This window comes from Haliotis rufescens, unplaced genomic scaffold (genome assembly GCF_023055435.1).
Source record: "Haliotis rufescens isolate VD_foot unplaced genomic scaffold, xgHalRufe1.0.p SCAF_13, whole genome shotgun sequence".
Lineage (NCBI taxonomy): Eukaryota > Metazoa > Mollusca > Gastropoda > Lepetellida > Haliotidae > Haliotis > Haliotis rufescens.
Window position 1 is genome coordinate 26,490,378 of NW_025963813.1, and position 16,897 is coordinate 26,507,274.

At 55.8% G+C, this 16,897-nt stretch overlaps 1 protein-coding gene across 1 annotated transcript in view; it reads right to left on the minus strand.

Moving 5' to 3' along the window:
- The window catches only part of LOC124152542 (ATP-dependent RNA helicase dhx29-like), a 78,479-nt gene that overhangs the window by 17,671 nt on the left and 43,911 nt on the right, over positions 1–16,897 (minus strand). The window contains exons 16-18 of the mRNA XM_048394355.1: positions 15,254–15,343; positions 14,706–14,801; positions 182–271 (exon numbers count right to left, since the gene is read on the minus strand). Coding sequence (XP_048250312.1) covers positions 182–271; positions 14,706–14,801; positions 15,254–15,343 — 276 coding nt within the window. The remainder of the gene's footprint in view (positions 1–181; positions 272–14,705; positions 14,802–15,253; positions 15,344–16,897) is intronic.

Genomic DNA, 16,897 nt, shown 5'->3' on the forward strand with positions numbered 1-16,897 from the left:
TCCCATACCTCTTTCATATTGACATCATCAGTGTCAGACAAGTTTCTAACAGTGGAAGAAGACAACCGTTAATTTCTAGAAACTGCCTCAGACAAACACGAAGGACTGGGATCCCCCGAGGGTTTAATCTGTGAAGGGTTTAAGATACACAGAATTGCAGCTTCTGCTGCTCCTGACCCACCATGATGAGGTCCATGTTGATCCTCTTCATGTTCAGCCTCGTGACGGCGTTCCTGGTCTTCAGACTGTACTGGTCAGCAGGGAGGTCAGTCTGGAACATGACACCAAGAGTGAGTGAGTGTGCTATACACACGTACCAGTGGTGGTGTGCCAGTGTTGTGTAGTGTGCCAGTGTGTTGTGGTGTGCCAGTGTGGTGAGGTGTGCCAGTGGTGGTGTGGCAGTGGTTGTGTGGCAGTGTGGTGTGCTAGTGTGGTGTGCCAGTGTGGTGTGCCAGTGGTGGTGTGGCAGTGGTTGTGTGGCAGTGTGGTGTGCTAGTGTGGTGTGCCAGTGGTGGTGTGCCAGTGTGGTGTGCTAGTGTGGTGTGCCAGTGGTGGTGTGCCAGTGTGGTGTGCCAGTGTGGTGTGCCAGTGTGGTATGCCAGTGTGTTGTGGTGTGCCAGTGTGGCGAGGTGTGCCAGTGGTGGTGTGGCAGTGGTTGTGTGGCAGTGGTGTGCCAGTGTGGTGAGGTGTGCCAGTGGTGGTGTGGCAGTGGTTGTGTGGCAGTGGTGTGCCAGTGTGGTGAGGTGTGCCAGTGGTGCTGTGCCAGTGTGGTGCAGTGTGCCAGTGTGGTGAGGTGTGCCAGTGTGGTGAGGTGTGCCAGTGTTGGTGTGGCAGTGGTGGTGTGGCAGTGTGGTGTGCCAGTGCGGTGTGCCAGTGGTGGTGTGGTGTGCCAGTGGTGGTGTGGCAGTGGTGGTGTGCCAGTGGTTGTGTGCCAGGGTGGTGTGCCAATGTGTTGTGGTAGGCCAGTGTGTTGTGGTGTGCCAGTGTCATGTGGTATGCCAGTGTGGTGTAGTGTGCCAATGTGTTGTAGTAGGCCAGTGTGTTGTGGTGTGCCAGTGTCATGTGGTATGCCAGTGTGGTGTAGTGTGCCAGTGTGGTGTAGTGTGCCACCGTGGTGTAGTGTGCCAGTGTGTTGTGGTGTGCCAGTGTGGTGAGGTTTGGCAGTGGTTGTGTGCCAGTGTGGTATGCTAGTGTGGTTTGCCAGTGTGGTGAGATGTGGCAGTGGTGGTGTGCCAGTGTGGTGTGCCAGTGTGGTGAGGTGTGGCAGTGGTGGTGTGCCAGTGTGGTGTGGTGTGCCAGTGCAGTGTGCCAGTGCGGTGTGGCAGTGATGGTGTGCCAGTGGTTGTGTGCCAGGGTGGTGTGCCAATGTGTTGTGGTGTGCCAATGTGTTGTGGTGTGCCAATGTGTTGTGGTAGGCCAGTGTGTTGTGGTGTGCCAGTGGTTGTGTGCCAGTGGTTGTGTGCCAGTGTGGTGTGCCAGTATGGTGTGCCAGTGTGGTGTGCCAGTATGGTGTGCCAGTATGGTGTGCCAGTGTGGTGTGCCAGTGTGGTGTGGTGTCGCAGTGGTGATGTGGCAGTGGTGGTGTGCCAGTGTGGTGTGCCAGTGTGGTATGCCAGTGTGTTGTGGTGTGCCAGTGTGGCGAGGTGTGCCAGTGGTGGTGTGGCAGTGGTTGTGTGGCAGTGTGGTGTGGCAGTGATGGTGTGCCAGTGGTTGTGTGCCAGGGTGGTGTGCCAATGTGTTGTGGTAGGCCAGTGTGTTGTGGTGTGCCAGTTTCATGTGATATGCCAATGGTGGTGTGCCAGTGGTTGTGTGCCAGTGTGGTGTGCCAATGTGTTGTGGTGTGCCAATGTGTTGTGGTAGGCCAGTGTGTTGTGGTGTGCCAGTTTCATGTGATATGCCAATGGTGGTGTGCCAGTGGTTGTGTGCCAGTGTGGTGTGCCAATGTGTTGTGGTAGGCCAGTGTGTTGTGGTGTGCCAGTTTCATGTGATATGCCAATGGTGGTGTGCCAGTGGTTGTGTGCCAGTGTGGTGTGCCAATGTGTTGTGGTAGGCCAGTGTGTTGTGGTGTGCCAGTTTCATGTGATATGCCAATGGTGGTGTGCCAGTGGTTGTGTGCCAGTGTGGTGTGCCAGTATGGTGTGCCAGTGTGGTGTGCCAGTGTGGTGTGGTGTCGCAGTGGTGATGTGGCAGTGGTGGTGTGGCAGTGGTGGTGTGGAAGTGTGGTGTGCCAGTGGTGGTGCGGCAGTGGTTGTATGCCATTGTGGTGTGCCACTGGTTGTGTGCCATTCCGGTGTGCCAGTGTGGTGTGGTGTACCAGTGGTGGTGTTGTGTACCAGTGGTGGTGTGGTGTGCCAGTGGTGGTGTAGCAGTGGTGGTGTGGTGTGGCAGTGGTAGTGTGGTGTGGCAGTGGTGATGTGGTGTGGCAGTGGTGGTGTGGCAGTGGTGGTGTGGTGTGCCAGTGGTAGTGTGGTGTGCCAGTGGTTGTGTGGTGTGGCAGTGGTGGTGTGGTGTACCAGTGGTGGTGTGGCAGTGGTAGTGTGGTGTGGCAGCGGTAGTGTGGTGTGCCAGTGGTGGTTTGGTGTGGCAGTGGTGGTGTGGCAGTGGTGGTGTGGCAGTGGTGGTGTGGTGTACCAGTGGTGGTGTGGCAGTGGTGGTGTGGTGTGGCAGTGGTGGTGTGGTGTGCCAGTGGTGGTGTGGTGTGGCAGTGGTGGTGTGCCAGTGTGGTGTGCCAGTGTGGTGTGGTGTGGCAGTGGTGATGTGGCAGTGGTGGTGTGCCAGTGGTGGTGCGGCAGTGGTTGTGTGCCATTGTGGTGTGCCAGTGGTTGTGTGCCACTGTGGTGTGCCAGTGTGGTGTGGTGTACCAGTGGTGGTGTGGTGTGCCAGTGGTGGTGTGGCAGTGGTGGTGTTGCAGTGGAGGTGTGGCAGTGGTGGTGTGTCCTGCCAGTGGTGGTGTGGTGTGGCAGTGGTTCTGTGGTGTGGCAGTGGTGGTGTTGCAGTGGTTGTGTGCCAGTGGTGGTGTGGTGTGCCAGTGGTTGTGTGGTGTGCCAGTGGTGGTGTGGCAGTGGTGGTATGGCAGTGGTGGTGTGGTGTGCCAGTGTGGTGTGCCAGTGTGGTGTGCCAGTATAGTGTGCCAGTGCGGTGTGCCAGTGTCGGTGTGGTGTGGCAGTGGTCGTGTGGCAGTGGTGGTGTGCCAGTGTGGTGTGGCAGTGGTGGTGTGGCAGTGGTGGTGTGCCAGTGTGGTGTGCCAGTGGTGGTGTGGCAGTGGTTGTGTGCCATTGTGGTGTGCCAGTGGTTGTGTGCCATTTTGGTGTGCCAGTGGTTGTTTGCCAGTGGTTGTTTGCCAGTGTAGTGTGGTGTTGCAGTTGTGGTGTGGTGTGCCAGTGGTAGTGTGGCAGTTGTGGTGTGCCAGTGGTGGTGTGGTGTGGCAGTGGTGGTGTGGTGTGCCAGTGGTGGTGTGGTGTGGTGGGGCAGCGGTGGTGTGGTGTGGCAGTGGTTGTGTGGTGTGCCAGTGGTAGTGTGCCATTGTGGTGTGCCAGTGGTTGTGTGCCAGTGTGGTGTGGTGTTGCAGTGGTGGTGTGGTGTGCCAGTCGTAGTGTGGCAGTTGTGGTGTGGCAGTGGTGGTGTGGTGTGCCAGAGGTGGTGTGGTGTGGTGCGGCAGCGGTGGTGTGGTGTGGCAGTGGTGGTGTGGTGTGCCAGTGGTGGTATGGTGTGGTGTGGCAGCGGTGGTGTGGTGTGGCAGTGGTTGTGTGGTGTGGTTGTGTGGTGTGGCAGTGGTGGTGTGCAAGTGGTTGTGTGGTGTGGCAGTGGTGGTGTGGTGTGCCAGTGGTGGTGTGGCAGTGGTGGTGTGGTGTGCCAGCGGTAGTGTGGTGTGCCAGTGGTGGTGTTGCAGTGGTTGTGTGCAAGTGGTGGTGTGGTGTGTCAGTGGTTGTGTGGTGTGTCAGTGGTTGTGAGGCAGTGGTTGTGTGGTGTGGATGTGTGGTGTGGCAGTGGTGGTGTGCAAGTGGTTGTGGGGTGTGGCAGTGGTGATGTGGTGTGCCAGTGGTGGTGTAGCAGTGGTGGTGTGGCAGTGGTGGTGTGGTGTGGCAGTGGTGGTGTGGTGTGCCAGTGGTGGTGTGGCAGTGGTGGTGTGGTGTGGCAGTGGTAGTGTGGTGTGCCAGTGGTGATGTGGTGTGGCAGTGGTGGTGTGGCAGTGGTTGTGTGGTGTGGCAGTGGTTGTGTGGCAGTGGTTTTGTGGTGTGGTTGTTTGGTGTGGCAGTGGTGGTGTGCCAGTGGTGGTGTGCCAGTGGTTGTGGGGTGTGGCAGTGGTGGTGTGGTGTGCCAGTGGTGGTGTGCCAGTGGTGGTGTGGTGTGCCAGTGGTGGTGTGGTGTGCCAGTGGTGGTGTGGCAGTGGTAGTGTGGTGTGCCAGTGGTGGTGTGCCAGTGGTGGTGTGGTGTGCCAGTGGTGGTGTGGTGTGCCAGTGGTGGTGTGGCAGTGGTAGTGTGGTGTGCCAGTGGTGGTGTGGTGTGGCAGTGGTGGTGTGGTGTGCCAGTGGTAGTGTGGTGTGCCAGTGGTTGTGTGGTGTGCCAGTGGTGGTGTGGTGTGCCAGTGGTGGTGTGGCAGTGGTGGTGTGGTGTGGCAGTGGTAGTGTGGTGTGCCAGTGGTGGTTTGGTGTGGCAGTGGTGGTGTGGTGTGGCAGTAATAGTGTGGTGTGCCAGTGGTGGTGTGGTGTGCCAGTGGTGGTGTGGCAGTGGTGGTGTGGTGTGGCAGTGGTGGTGTGCAAGTGTGGTATGGTGTGGCAGTGGTGATGTGGCGGTGGTGGTGTGCCAGTGCGGTGTGGCAGTGGTGGTGTGGCAGTGTGATGTGCCAGTGGTGGTGCGGCAGTGGTTGTGTGCCATTGTGGTGTGCCACTGGTTGTGTGCCATTGTGGTGTGCCAGAGTGGTGTGGTGTAAGAGTGGTTGTGTGGTGTGCCAGTGGTGGTGTGGCAGTGGTGGTGTTGCAGTGGAGGTGTGGCAGTGGTGGTGTGTCGTGCCAGTGGTTCTGTGGTGTGGCAGTAGTGGTGTTGCAGTGGTTGTGTGCCAGTGGTGGTGTGGTGTGCCAGTGGTGGTTTGGTGTGGCAGTGGTGGTGTGGCAGTGGTGGTGTGGTGTGCCAGTGGTGGTGTGGCAGTGGTGGTGTGGTGTGGCAGTGGTGGTGTGGTGTGCCAGTGGTGGTGTGGTGTGGCAGTGGTGGTGTGCCAGTGTGGTGTGCCAGTGTGATGTGGTGTGGCAGTGGTTGTGTGGCAGTGGTTGTGTGGTGTGGTTGTGTGGTGTGGTAGTGGTGGTGTGCAAGTGGTTATGGGGTGTGGCAGTGGTGGTGTGGTGTGGCAGTGGTGGTGTGCCAGTGGTGGTGTGGCAGTGGTGGTGTGGTGTGCCAGTGGTGGTGTGGTGTGCCAGTGGTGGTGTGGCAGTGGTAGTGTGGTGTGCAAGTGGTGGTGTGGTGTGGCAGTGGTGGTGTGGCAGTGGTGGTGTGGTGTGCCAGTGGTAGTGTGGTGTGCCAGTGGTTGTGTGGTGTGCCAGTGGTGGTGTGGTGTGCCAGTGGTGGTGTGGCAGTGGTGGTGTGGTGTGCCAGTGGTGGTTTGGTGTGGCAGTGGTGGTGTGGTGTGGCAGTGGTAGTGTGGTGTGCCAGTGGTGGTGTGGTGTGCCAGTGGTGGTGTGGCAGTGGTGGTGTGGTGTGGCAGTGGTGGTTTGGTGTGGCAGTGGTGGTGTGGTGTGGCAGTGGTAGTGTGGTGTGCCAGTGGTGGTGTGGTGTGCCAGTGGTGGTGTGGCAGTGGTAGTGTGGTGTGCCAGTGGTGGTGTGGTGTGCCAGTGGTGGTGTGGCAGTGGTAGTGTGGTGTGCCAGTGGTGGTTTGGTGTGGCAGTGGTGGTGTGGTGTGGCAGTGGTAGTGTGGTGTGCCAGTGGTGGTGTGGTGTGCCAGTGGTGGTGTGGCAGTGGTGGTGTGGTGTGGCAGTGGTGGTGTGCAAGTGTGGTATGGTGTGGCAGTGGTGATTTGGCAGTGGTGGTGTGCCAGTGCGGTGTGCCAGTGGTGGTGCGGCAGTGGTTGTGTGGCATTGTGGTGTGCCACTGGTCATGTGCCATTGTGGTGTGCCAGAGTGGTGTGGTGTAAGAGTGGTGGTGTGGTGTGGCAGTGGTGGTGTGGCAGTGGTGGTGTTGCAGTGGAGGTGTGGCAGTGGTGGTGTGTCGTGCCAGTGGTGGTGTGGTGTGCCAGTGGTGGTGTGGCAGTGGTGGTGTGGTGTGGCAGTGGTGGTGTGCAAGTGTGGTATGGTGTGGCAGTGGTGATGTGGCAGTGGTGGTGTGTCAGTGCGGTGTGTCAGTGGTGGTGTGGCAGTGTGGTGTGCCAGTGGTGGTGCGGCAGTGGTTGTGTGCCATTGTGGTGTGCCGGTGGTTGTGTGCCATTGTGGTGTGCCAGTGTGGTGTGGTGTAAGAGTGGTGGTGTGGTGTGCCAGTGGTGGTGTGGCAGTGGTGGTGTGGTGTGGCAGTGGTAGTGTGGTGTGCCAGTGGTGGTGTGGTGTGCCAGTGGTGGTGTGGTGTGCCAGTGGTGGTGTGGCAGTGGTAGTGTGGTGTGCCAGTGGTGGTTTGGTGTGGCAGTGGTGGTGTGGTGTGGCAGTGGTAGTGTGGTGTGCCAGTGGTGGTGTGGTGTGCCAGTGGTGGTGTGGCAGTGGTGGTGTGGTGTGGCAGTGGTGGTGTGCAAGTGTGGTATGGTGTGGCAGTGGTGATTTGGCAGTGGTGGTGTGCCAGTGCGGTGTGCCAGTGGTGGTGCGGCAGTGGTTGTGTGGCATTGTGGTGTGCCACTGGTCATGTGCCATTGTGGTGTGCCAGAGTGGTGTGGTGTAAGAGTGGTGGTGTGGTGTGGCAGTGGTGGTGTGGCAGTGGTGGTGTTGCAGTGGAGGTGTGGCAGTGGTGGTGTGTCGTGCCAGTGGTGGTGTGGTGTGCCAGTGGTGGTGTGGCAGTGGTGGTGTGGTGTGGCAGTGGTGGTGTGCAAGTGTGGTATGGTGTGGCAGTGGTGATGTGGCAGTGGTGGTGTGTCAGTGCGGTGTGTCAGTGGTGGTGTGGCAGTGTGGTGTGCCAGTGGTGGTGCGGCAGTGGTTGTGTGCCATTGTGGTGTGCCGGTGGTTGTGTGCCATTGTGGTGTGCCAGTGTGGTGTGGTGTAAGAGTGGTGGTGTGGTGTGCCAGTGGTGGTGTGGCAGTGGTGGTGTTGCAGTGGAGGTGTGGCAGTGGTGGTGTGTCGTGCCAGTGGTGGTGTGGTGTGCCAGTGGTTCTGTGGTGTGGCAGTAGTGGTGTTGCAGTGGTTGTGTGCCAGTGGTGGTGTGGTGTGCCAGTGGTGGTTTGGTGTGGCAGTGGTGGTGTGGCAGTGGTGGTGTGGTGTGGCAGTGGTGGTGTGGCAGTGGTGGTGTGGTGTGGCAGTGGTGGTGTGGTGTGCCAGTGGTGGTGTGGTGTGGCAGTGGTGGTGTGCCAGTGTGGTGTGGTGTGGCAGTGGTGATGTGGCAGTGGTGGTGTGCCAGTGCGGTGTGGCAGTGTGGTGTGCCAGTGGTGGTGCGGCAGTGGTTGTGTGCCATTGTGGTGTGCCAGTGGTTGTGTGCCATTGTGGTGTGCCAGTGTGGTGTGGTGTACCAGTGGTGGTGTGGTGTTCCAGTGGTGGTGTGGCAGTTGTGGTGTTGCAGTGGAGGTGTGGCAGTGGTGGTGTGTCGTGCCAGTGGTGGTGTGGTGTGCCAGTGGTTCTGTGGTGTGGCAGTAGTGGTGTTGCAGTGGTTGTGTGCCAGTGGTGGTGTGATGTGCCAGTGGTGATGTGGTGTGCCAGTGGTGGTGTGGCAGTGGTGGTATGGCAGTGGTGGTGTGGTGTGGTGGTGTGGTGTGCCAGTGTGGTGTGCCAGTATAGTGTGCCAGTGCGGTGTGCCAGTGTCGGTGTGGTGTGGCAGTGGTGGTGTGCCAGTGGTGGTGTGGCAGTGGTTGTGTGCCATTGTGGTGTGCCAGTGGTTGTGTGCCATTTTGGTGTGCCAGTGGTTGTTTGCCAGTGTAGTGTAGTGTTGCAGTGGTGGTGTGGTGTGCCAGTGGTAGTGTGGCAGTTGTGGTGTGGCAGTGGTGATGTGGTGTGCCAGTGGTGGTGTTGCAGTGGTTGTGTGGTGTGGCAGTGGTTGTGTGGCAGTGGTTGTGTGGTGTGGTTGTGTGGTGTGGCAGTGGTGGTGTGCCAGTGGTTGTGTGGTGTGGCAGTGGTGGTGTGGTGTGCCAGTGGTGGTGTGGTGTGCCAGTGGTGGTGTGGTGTGCCGGGGTGGTGTGGCAGTGGTGGTGTGGTGTGGCAGTGGTAGTGTGGTGTGCCAGTGGTGGTTTGGTGTGGCAGTGGTGGTGTGGTGTGGCAGTGGTGGTGTGGTGTGCCAGTGTGGTGTGCCAGTGGTTGTGTGCCAGTGGTGGTGTGCCAGTGTGGTGTGGTATGCCAGTGGTGGTGTGCCAGTGTGATGTGCCAGTGGTGGTGTGCTAGTGTGGTGAGGTATGCCAGTGGTGGTGTGCCAGTGTGGTGTGCTAGTGTGGTGTGCTAGTGTTGTGTGGTATACCACTGCTGGTGTGCTAGTGTGGTGTGGTATGGCAGTGGTGGTGTGCCAGTGTGGTGTGCCAGTGGTGGTGTGCTAGTGTGGTGTGGTATGCCAGTGGTGGTGTGCTAGTGTGGTGTGGTATGCCAGTGGTGGTGTGCTAGTGTGGTGTGCCAGTTGCAGTGTGCCAGTCGTGGTTTGGCAGTGGTTGTGTGCCAGTGTGGTGTGCCAGTGTGGTGTGTCAGTGTGGTGTGCTAGTGTGGTGTGTCAGTGGTGGTGTGCCAGTGTGGTGTGGTATACCAGTGTGATGTGCCAGTGGTGGTTTGGCAGTGGTTTTGTGCCAGTGTGGTGTGCCAGGGTGGTGTGCCAGTGTGGTGTGCCAGTGGTGTGTGTCAGTGGTGGTGTGCCAGTGTGGTGTGCCAGTGTGATGTGGCACTGGTTTTGTGCCAGTGTGGTGGTGTGGTGTGGCAGTGGTGGTGTGCCAGTGTGGTGTGCTAGTGTGGTGTGGTATGCCAGTGGTGGTGTGCCAGTGTGGTGTGCTAGTTTGGTGTGGTATGCCAGTGGTGGTGTGCCAGAGGTGGTGTGCTAGTGTGGTGTTGTATGCCAGTGGTGGTGTGCCAGTGGTGGTGTGCTAGTGTGTAGTGGTATGTCAGTGGTGGTGTGCCAGTGGTGGTGTGCTAGTGTGGTGTGGTATGCCAGTGGTGGTGTGCTCGTGTGGTGTTGTAAGCCAATGGTGGTGTGCTAGTGTGGTGTGCCAGTGTGGTGTGCCAGTGTGGTGTGTCAGTGGTGGTGTGCCAGTGTGGTGTACCAGTGGTGGTGTGCCAGTGTGGTGTGGCAGTGTGGTGTGCCAGTGTGGTGTGGCAGTGTGGTGTGGCAATGTGGTGTGCCAGTGGTTGTGTGCCAGTGGTGGTGTGCCAGTGGTGGGTTGGCAGTGGTGGTGTGGCAGTGTGGTGTGGCAGTGGTAGGGTTGCAGTGTGGTGTGGCAATGTGGTGTGCCAGTGGTTGTGTGCCAGTGGTGGTGTGCCAGTGGTGAGGTGGCAGTGGTGGTGTGGTGTGCCAGTGTGGTGTGCCTGTGGTAGGGTGGCAGTGTGATGTGCCAGTGTGGTGTGCCTGTGGTAGGGTGGCAGTGTGGTGTGGTAAGCCAGTGGTGGTGTGCTAGTGTGGTGTGCCAGTGTGGTGTGCCAGTGTGGTGTGCCAGTGTGGAGTGCTAGTGTGGTGTGCCAGTGTGGTGTGCCAGTGTGGTGTGCCAGTGTGATGTGCCAGTGGTGGTGTGCCAGTGTGGTGTACCAGTGTGGAGTGCTAGTGTGGTGTGCCAGTGTGGTGTGCCAGTGTGGTGTGCCAGTGGTGGTGTGCCAGTGTGGTGTGCTGTGGTGTGCCAGTGTGGTTTGCCAGTGGTGGTGTGCCAGTGGTGGTGTGCAAGTGTGGTGTGGTATGGTGTGCAAGTGGTGATGTGCCAGTGTGGTGTGGTGTGCCAGTGTGGTGTGCTAGTGGTGGTGTGCCAGTGTGGTGTGTTATGCCAGTGGTTGTGTGCTAGTGGTGGTATGCCACTAGTGGTGTGCCAGTGGGGTGTGGTATGCCAGTGGTGGTGTGCCAGTGTGGTGTGCCAGTGGTTGTGTGCCAGTAGTCGTGTGCAAGTGTGGTGTGGTATGCCAGTGTGGTGTGGCAGTGTGGTGTGCCAGTGGTTGTGTGCCAGTAGTCGTGTGCAAGTGTGGTGTGCCAGTGGTGGTGTGCCAGTGGTGGTGTGCCAGTGGTGGGGTGGCAGTGGTGGTGTGCCAGTGTGGTGTGCTAGTGTGGTGTGGTATGCCAGTGGTGGTGTGCCAGTGTGGTGTGCTAGTTTGGTGTGGTATGCCAGTGGTGGTGTGCGAGTGGTGGTGTGCTAGTGTGGTGTTGTATGCCAGTGGTGGTGTGCCAGTGGTGGTGTGCTAGTGTGGTGTGGTATGCCAGTGGTGGTGTGCTCGTGTGGTGTTGTAAGCCAATGGTGGTGTGCTAGTGTGGTGTGCCAGTGTGGTGTGTCAGTGGTGGTGTGCCAGTGTGGTGTACCAGTGGTGGTGTGCCAGTGTGGTGTGGCAGTGTGGTGTGCCAGTGTGGTGTGGCAGTGTGGTGTGGCAATGTGGTGTGCCAGAGGTTGTGTGCCAGTGGTGGTGTGCCAGTGGTGGGGTGGCAGTGGTGGTGTGGCAGTGTGGTGTGGCAGTGGTAGGGTTGCAGTGGTGGTGTGGCAGTGTGGTGTGGCAATGTGGTGTGCCAGTGGTTGTGTGCCAGTGTGGTGTGCCAGTGTGGTGTGCCTGTGGTGAGGTGGCAGTGGTGGTGTGGTGTGCCAGTGTGGTGTGCCTGTGGTAGGGTGGCAGTGTGATGTGCCAGTGTGGTGTGCCTGTGGTAGGGTGGCAGTGTGGTGTGGTAAGCCAGTGGTGGTGTGCTAGTGTGGTGTGCCAGTGTGGTGTGCCAGTGTGGTGTGCCAGTGTGGAGTGCTAGTGTGGTGTGCCAGTGTGGTGTGCCAGTGTGGTGTGCCAGTGTGATGTGCCAGTGGTGGTGTGCTAGTGTGGTGTGCCACTGGTGGAGTGCTAGTGTGGTGTGCCAGTGTGGTGAGCCAGTGTGGTGTGCCAGTGTGGTGTGGCAGTGTGGTGTGCCAGTGGTGGTGTGCTAGTGTGGTGTGCCAGTGTGGTGTGGCAGTGTGGTGTGCCAGTGGTGGTGTGCTAGTGTGGTGTGGCAGTGTGGTGTGGCAGTGTGGTGTGCCAGTGTGGTGTGCCAGTGTGATGTGCCAGTGGTGGTGTGCCAGTGTGGTGTGCCAGTGTGGAGTGCTAGTGTGGTGTGCCAGTGTGGTGTGCCAGTGTGTTGTGCCAGTGGTGGTGTGCCAGTGTGGTGTGCTGTGGTGTGCCAGTGTGGTGTGCCAGTGGTGGTGTGCCAGTGGTGGTGTGCAAGTGTGGTGTGGTATGGTGTGCAAGTGGTGATGTGCCAGTGTGGTGTGGTGTGCCAGTGGTGGTGTGCCAGTGGTGGTGTGCTAGTGTGGTGTTGTATGCCAGTGGTGGTGTGCCAGTGGTGGTGTGTTAGTGTGTAGTGGTATGTCAGTGGTGGTGTGCCAGTGGTGGTGTGCCAGTGGTGGTGTGCTAGTGTGTAGTGGTATGTCAGTGGTGGTGTGCCAGTGGTGGTGTGCTAGTGTGGTGTGGCATGCCAGTGGTGGTGTGCTCGTGTGGTGTTGTAAGCCAATGGTGGTGTGCTAGTGTGGTGTGCCAGTGTGGTGTGCCAGTGTGGTGTGTCAGTGGTGGTGTGCCAGTGTGGTGTGCCAGTGGTTGTGTGCCAGTAGTCGTGTGCAAGTGTGGTGTGCCAGTGGTGGTGTGCCAGTGGTGGTGTGCCAGTGGTGGGGTGGCAGTGGTGGTGTGGTGTGCCAGTAGTTGTATGCCAGTGGTGGTGTGCCAGTGGTGGGGTGGCAGTGGTGGTGTGGTGTGCCAGTGGTGGTGTGCCAGTGGTGGTGTGGCAGTGTGGTGTGGCAGTGTGGTGTGGCAATGTGGTGTGCCAGTGGTTGTGTGCCAGTGGTGGTGTGCCAGTGGTGGGGTGGCAGTGGTGGTGTGGCAGTGTGGTGTGGCAGTGGTAGGGTTGCAGTGGTGGTGTGGCAGTGTGGTGTGGCAATGTGGTGTGCCAGTGGTTGTGTGCCAGTGGTGGTGTGCCAGTGGTGAGGTGGCAGTGGTGGTGTGGTGTGCCAGTGTGATGTGCCTGTGGTAGGGTGGCAGTGGTGGTGTGGCAGTGTGGTGTGGCAGTGGTAGGGTTCCAGTGGTGGTGTGGCAGTGTGGTGTGGCATTGTGGTGTGGCAGTGTGGTGTGCCAGTGATGGTGTCCCAGATGTGTTCTGGCAGTGGTTGTGTGCCAGTGGTGGTGTGCCAGTGTGGCGTGGCAGTGTGGTGTGGCAGTGGCAGTGGTTGTGTGCCAGTGTGGCGTGGCAGTGTGGTGTGGCATTGTTGTGTGCTAGTGGTTGTGTGCCAGTGGTTGTGTGCCAGTAGTGGTGTGCCAGTGTGGTGTGCCAGTGGTGGTGTGCCAGTGGTGGGGTGGCAGTGGCAGTGGTTGTGTGCCAGTGTGGTGTGGTGTGCCAGTGTGTTATGGTGTGCCAGTGTCATGTGGTATGCCAGTGAGGTGTGCCAGTGGTTGTGTGGCAGTGGTTGTGTGACAGTGTGGTGTGCCAGTGTGGTGTGGTGTGCCAGTGTGGTGTGCCAGTGTGGTGTGCCAGTGGTGGTGTGCCAGTGGTGGTGTGCCAGTGTGGTGTGCCAGTGTGGTGTGGTGTGCCAGTGTGTTGTGCCAGTGTGGTGTGCCAGTGGTGGCGTGCCAGTGTGGTGTGCTAGTGGTGGTGTGCCAGTGTGGTGTTCTAGTGTGGTGTGCTATGCCAATGGTGGTGTGCTAGTGTGATGTGCTAGTGTGGTGTGCCAGTGTGGTGTGCCAGTGTGGTGTGTCAGTGTGGTGTGCCAGTGTGGTGTGCCAGTGTGTTGTGGCATTATGGTGTGCCAGTGGTTGTGTGCCAGTGGTGGTGTGCCAGTGTGGTGTGCCAGTGGTGGTGTGCCAGTGTGGTGTGCCAGTGTGGTATGCCAGTGTGGTGTGCCAGTGTGGTGTGCCAGTGGTGGTGTGGCAGTGGTTGTGTGACAGTGTGGTGTGCCAGTGTGGTGTGGTGTGCCAGTGTGGTGTGGTGTGCCAGTGTGGTGTGGTGTGCCAGTGTGGTGTGGTGTGCCAGTGTGGTGTGGTGTGCCAGTGTCATGTGGTTTACCAGTTGTGTGGTGTGCCAGTGTGGTGTGGTTTGTCAGTGGTGGTGTGGTGTGGCAGTGGTGGTGTGTTAGTGGTGGTGTGCCAGTGTGGTGTGGTATGCCAGTGGTGTTGTGCTAGTGTGGTGTGCCAGTGTAGTGTGCTAGTGGTGGTGTGCCAGTGGTGGTGTGCCAGTGTGGTGTTCTAGTGTGGTGTGGTATGCCAATGGTGGTGTGCTAGTGTGATGTGCTAGTGTGGTGTGCCAGTGTGGTGTGCCAGTGTGGTGTGTCAGTGTGGTGTGCCAGTGTGGTGTGCCAGTGTGGTGTGGCATTATGGTGTGCCAGTGGTTGTGTGCCAGTGGTGGTGTGCCAGTGTGGTGTGCCAGTGGTGGTGTGCCAATGGTGGGGTGGCAGTGGTGGTGTGGTGTGCGAGTGTGGTGTGGCAGTGGTGGTGTGCCAGTGGTAGGGTTGCAGTGGTTGTGTGGTGTGGCAGTGGTTGTGTGGTGTGCCAGTGGTGGTGTGCAAGTGGTGGGGTGGCAGTGGTGGTGTGGTGTGCCAGTGTGGTGTGCCAGTGTGGTGTGCCAGTGGTAGGGTGGCAGTGGTGGTGTGGCAGTGTGGTGTGGCAGTGTTGTGTGCCAGTGGTGGTGTGCCAGTGGTGGTCTGGCAGTGGTGGTGTGCCAGTGGTGGTGTGCCAGTGGTGGTGTGCCAGTGTGGTGTGACAGTGGTGGTGTGCCAGTGGTGGTGTGCCAGTGTGGTGTGGCAGTGTGGTGTGCCAGTGTGATGTGGCAGTGTGATGTGGCAGTGTGGTGTGGCAGTGTGGTGTGCCAGTGGTGGTGTGCCAGTGGTGGTCTGGCAGTGGTTGTGTGCCAGTGGTGGTGTGCCAGTGTGGTGTGACAGTGGTGGTGTGCCAGTGGTGGTCTGGCAGTGGTTGTGTGCCAGTGGTGGTGTGCCAGTGTGGTGTGACAGTGGTGGTGTGCCAGTGGTGGGGTGGCACTGCAGGTGTGGTGTGCCAGTGTGGTGTGCCAGTGTGGTGTGGCAGTGTGGTGTGGCAGTGTGGAGTGCTAGTGTTGTGTGCCAGTTTGGTGTGCCAGTGTGGTGTGCCAGTGTGGTGTGCCAGTGTGGTGTGACAGTGTGGTGTGACAGTGGTGGTTTGGCAGTGGTTGTGTGCCAGTGGTGGTGTGCCAGTGTGGTGTGACAGTGGTGGTGTGCCAGTGGTGGTTTGGCAGTGGTTGTGTGCTAGTGGTGGTGTGCCAGTGTGGTGTGCCAGTGTGGTGTGCCAGTGTGGTGTGCCAGTGTGGTGTGGCAGTGTGTTATGGTGTTATGTGGTGTGGTGGCATGGTGGCGTGTAGGTGTGGTGTCGTTATGTGGTTGTGTGGTGTGGTTGTGTGGTGTGGCAGTGTTGTGATGTAGTGTGGTATGGCAGTGTGGTGGTGGTGGTGGTGGTGTTACTTACCATGTCAATCTTAGTGATGTCCTGCTTGGTCCAGTAGACGTCCACCTGGGACGAGTCTCCACCCTTCTCTGTCACCTCCAGCGTGGCACTCTCCTCCTGGATAAAACACAACACATGTACACATTGTAAACAAATACATACAATGTATATATATAACCTCCAATACAGCATACATAAGTCTTCCCATGCGTTATCAACTGTTGTGTATCATTATTTGTCAAATATTTATCCTTTAATATTATTGGATAATGTTTGGGATATATACGTCTTCAGTTTTGTAGTTTCAAATACTTTTTACAATTTGATTTATGTCTTTTACAGTCTTCAGTTTGAGTACTTCATCTGACTGAAGTCAAACTGTGTTTCTATAGTTTCCTGCACCTGTAAAGATACAAATAATAACTGTGTTTTAAGGTACATGTCCATCAGAGACTTAGCTTGATGGGTGGTAAAACAAAACTAGATTTTTGAACTCTAAATCTTGATGGCTTATTAAGGATGTGATGGGCCATGAGTGAACTGATGTGTGGGTCTGTGTTCAGTCTCACCTCCACCAGCTGCCCAGACTTGAGTGTGTAAGGTGAGTCCTCATCCACCACGTAGCCGATAGTCTCTATAACATCTTCGATGTGATAGACCTGTAATGATGGAAACAGAAACAGTTGCTAGATAATCCAGTTGGGGATTTACTCTCTGTGATGAAAGTTCAAACTAACTTTAACTTCAGTCGATGTTCTCAGATTGGCATAATAACATCTATATGTTGATGCCATGATGCCAACACTTGTTATAATGCTAACTGTGGTTATAATGCTAACTGTGGTTATAATGCTAACTGTGGTTATAATGCTAAACTGTGGTTATAATGCTAAACTGTGGTTATAATGCTAAACTGTGGTTATAATGCTAACTGTGGTTATAATGCTAACTGTGGTTATAATCATGATAATGCTAAACTGTGGTTATAATGCTAACTGTGGTTATAATGCTAACTGTGGTTATAATGCTAACTGTGGTTATAATCATGATAATGCTAAACTGTGGTTATAATGCTAAACTGTGGTTATAATGCTAACTGTGGTTAAAATGCTAAACATGGTTATAATGCGAACTGTGGTTATCATGCTAAACATGGTTATAATGCTAACTGTGGTTATCATGCTAAACATGGTTATAATGCTAACTGTGGTTATCATGCTAAACATGGTTATAATGCTAAACATGGTTATAATGCTAACTGTGGTTATCATGCTAAACATGGTTATAATGCTAACTGTGGTTATAATGCTAAACCGTGGTTATAATGCTAAACATGGTTATAATGCTAACTGTGGTTATCATGCTAAACATGGTTATAATGCTAAACTGTGGTTATAATGCTACTGTGGTTATAATGCTAACTGTGGTTATAATGCTACTGTGGTTATAATGCTACTGTGGTTATAATGCTAACTGTGGTTATAATGCTAACTGCGGTTATAATGCTAACTGTGGTTATAATGCTAAACATGGTTATAATGCTAACTGTGGTTATAATGCTAAACATGGTTATAATGCTACTGTGGTTATAATGCTAAACTGTGGTTATAATGCTAAACATGGTTATAATGCTAACTGTGGTTATAATGCTAACTATGGTTATAATGCTAAACATGGTTATAATGCTAACTGTGGTTATAATGCTAAACATGGTTATAATGCTAACTGTGGTTATAATGCTAAACATGGTTATAATGCTACTGTGGTTATAATGCTAAACTGTGGTTATAATGCTAAACATGGTTATAATGCTAACTGTGGTTATAATGCTAACTATGGTTATAATGCTAAACATGGTTATAATGCTAACTGTGGTTATAATGCTAAACTGTGGTTATAATGCTAAACATGGTTATAATGCTAACTGTGGTTATCATGCTAAACATGGTTATAATGCTAACTGTGGTTATAATGCTAACTGTGGTTATAATGCTACTGTGGTTATAATGCTAACTGTGGTTATAATGCTAAACATGGTTATAATTCTAAATGTGGTTATCATGCTAACTGTGGTTATAATGCTACTGTGGTTATAATGCTAAATGCGGTTATCATGCTAAACGTGGTTATCATGCTCAATGTGGTTGTAATGCTACTGTGGTTATAATGCTAAACATGGTTATAATGCTTACTGTGGTTATAATGCTAAACAT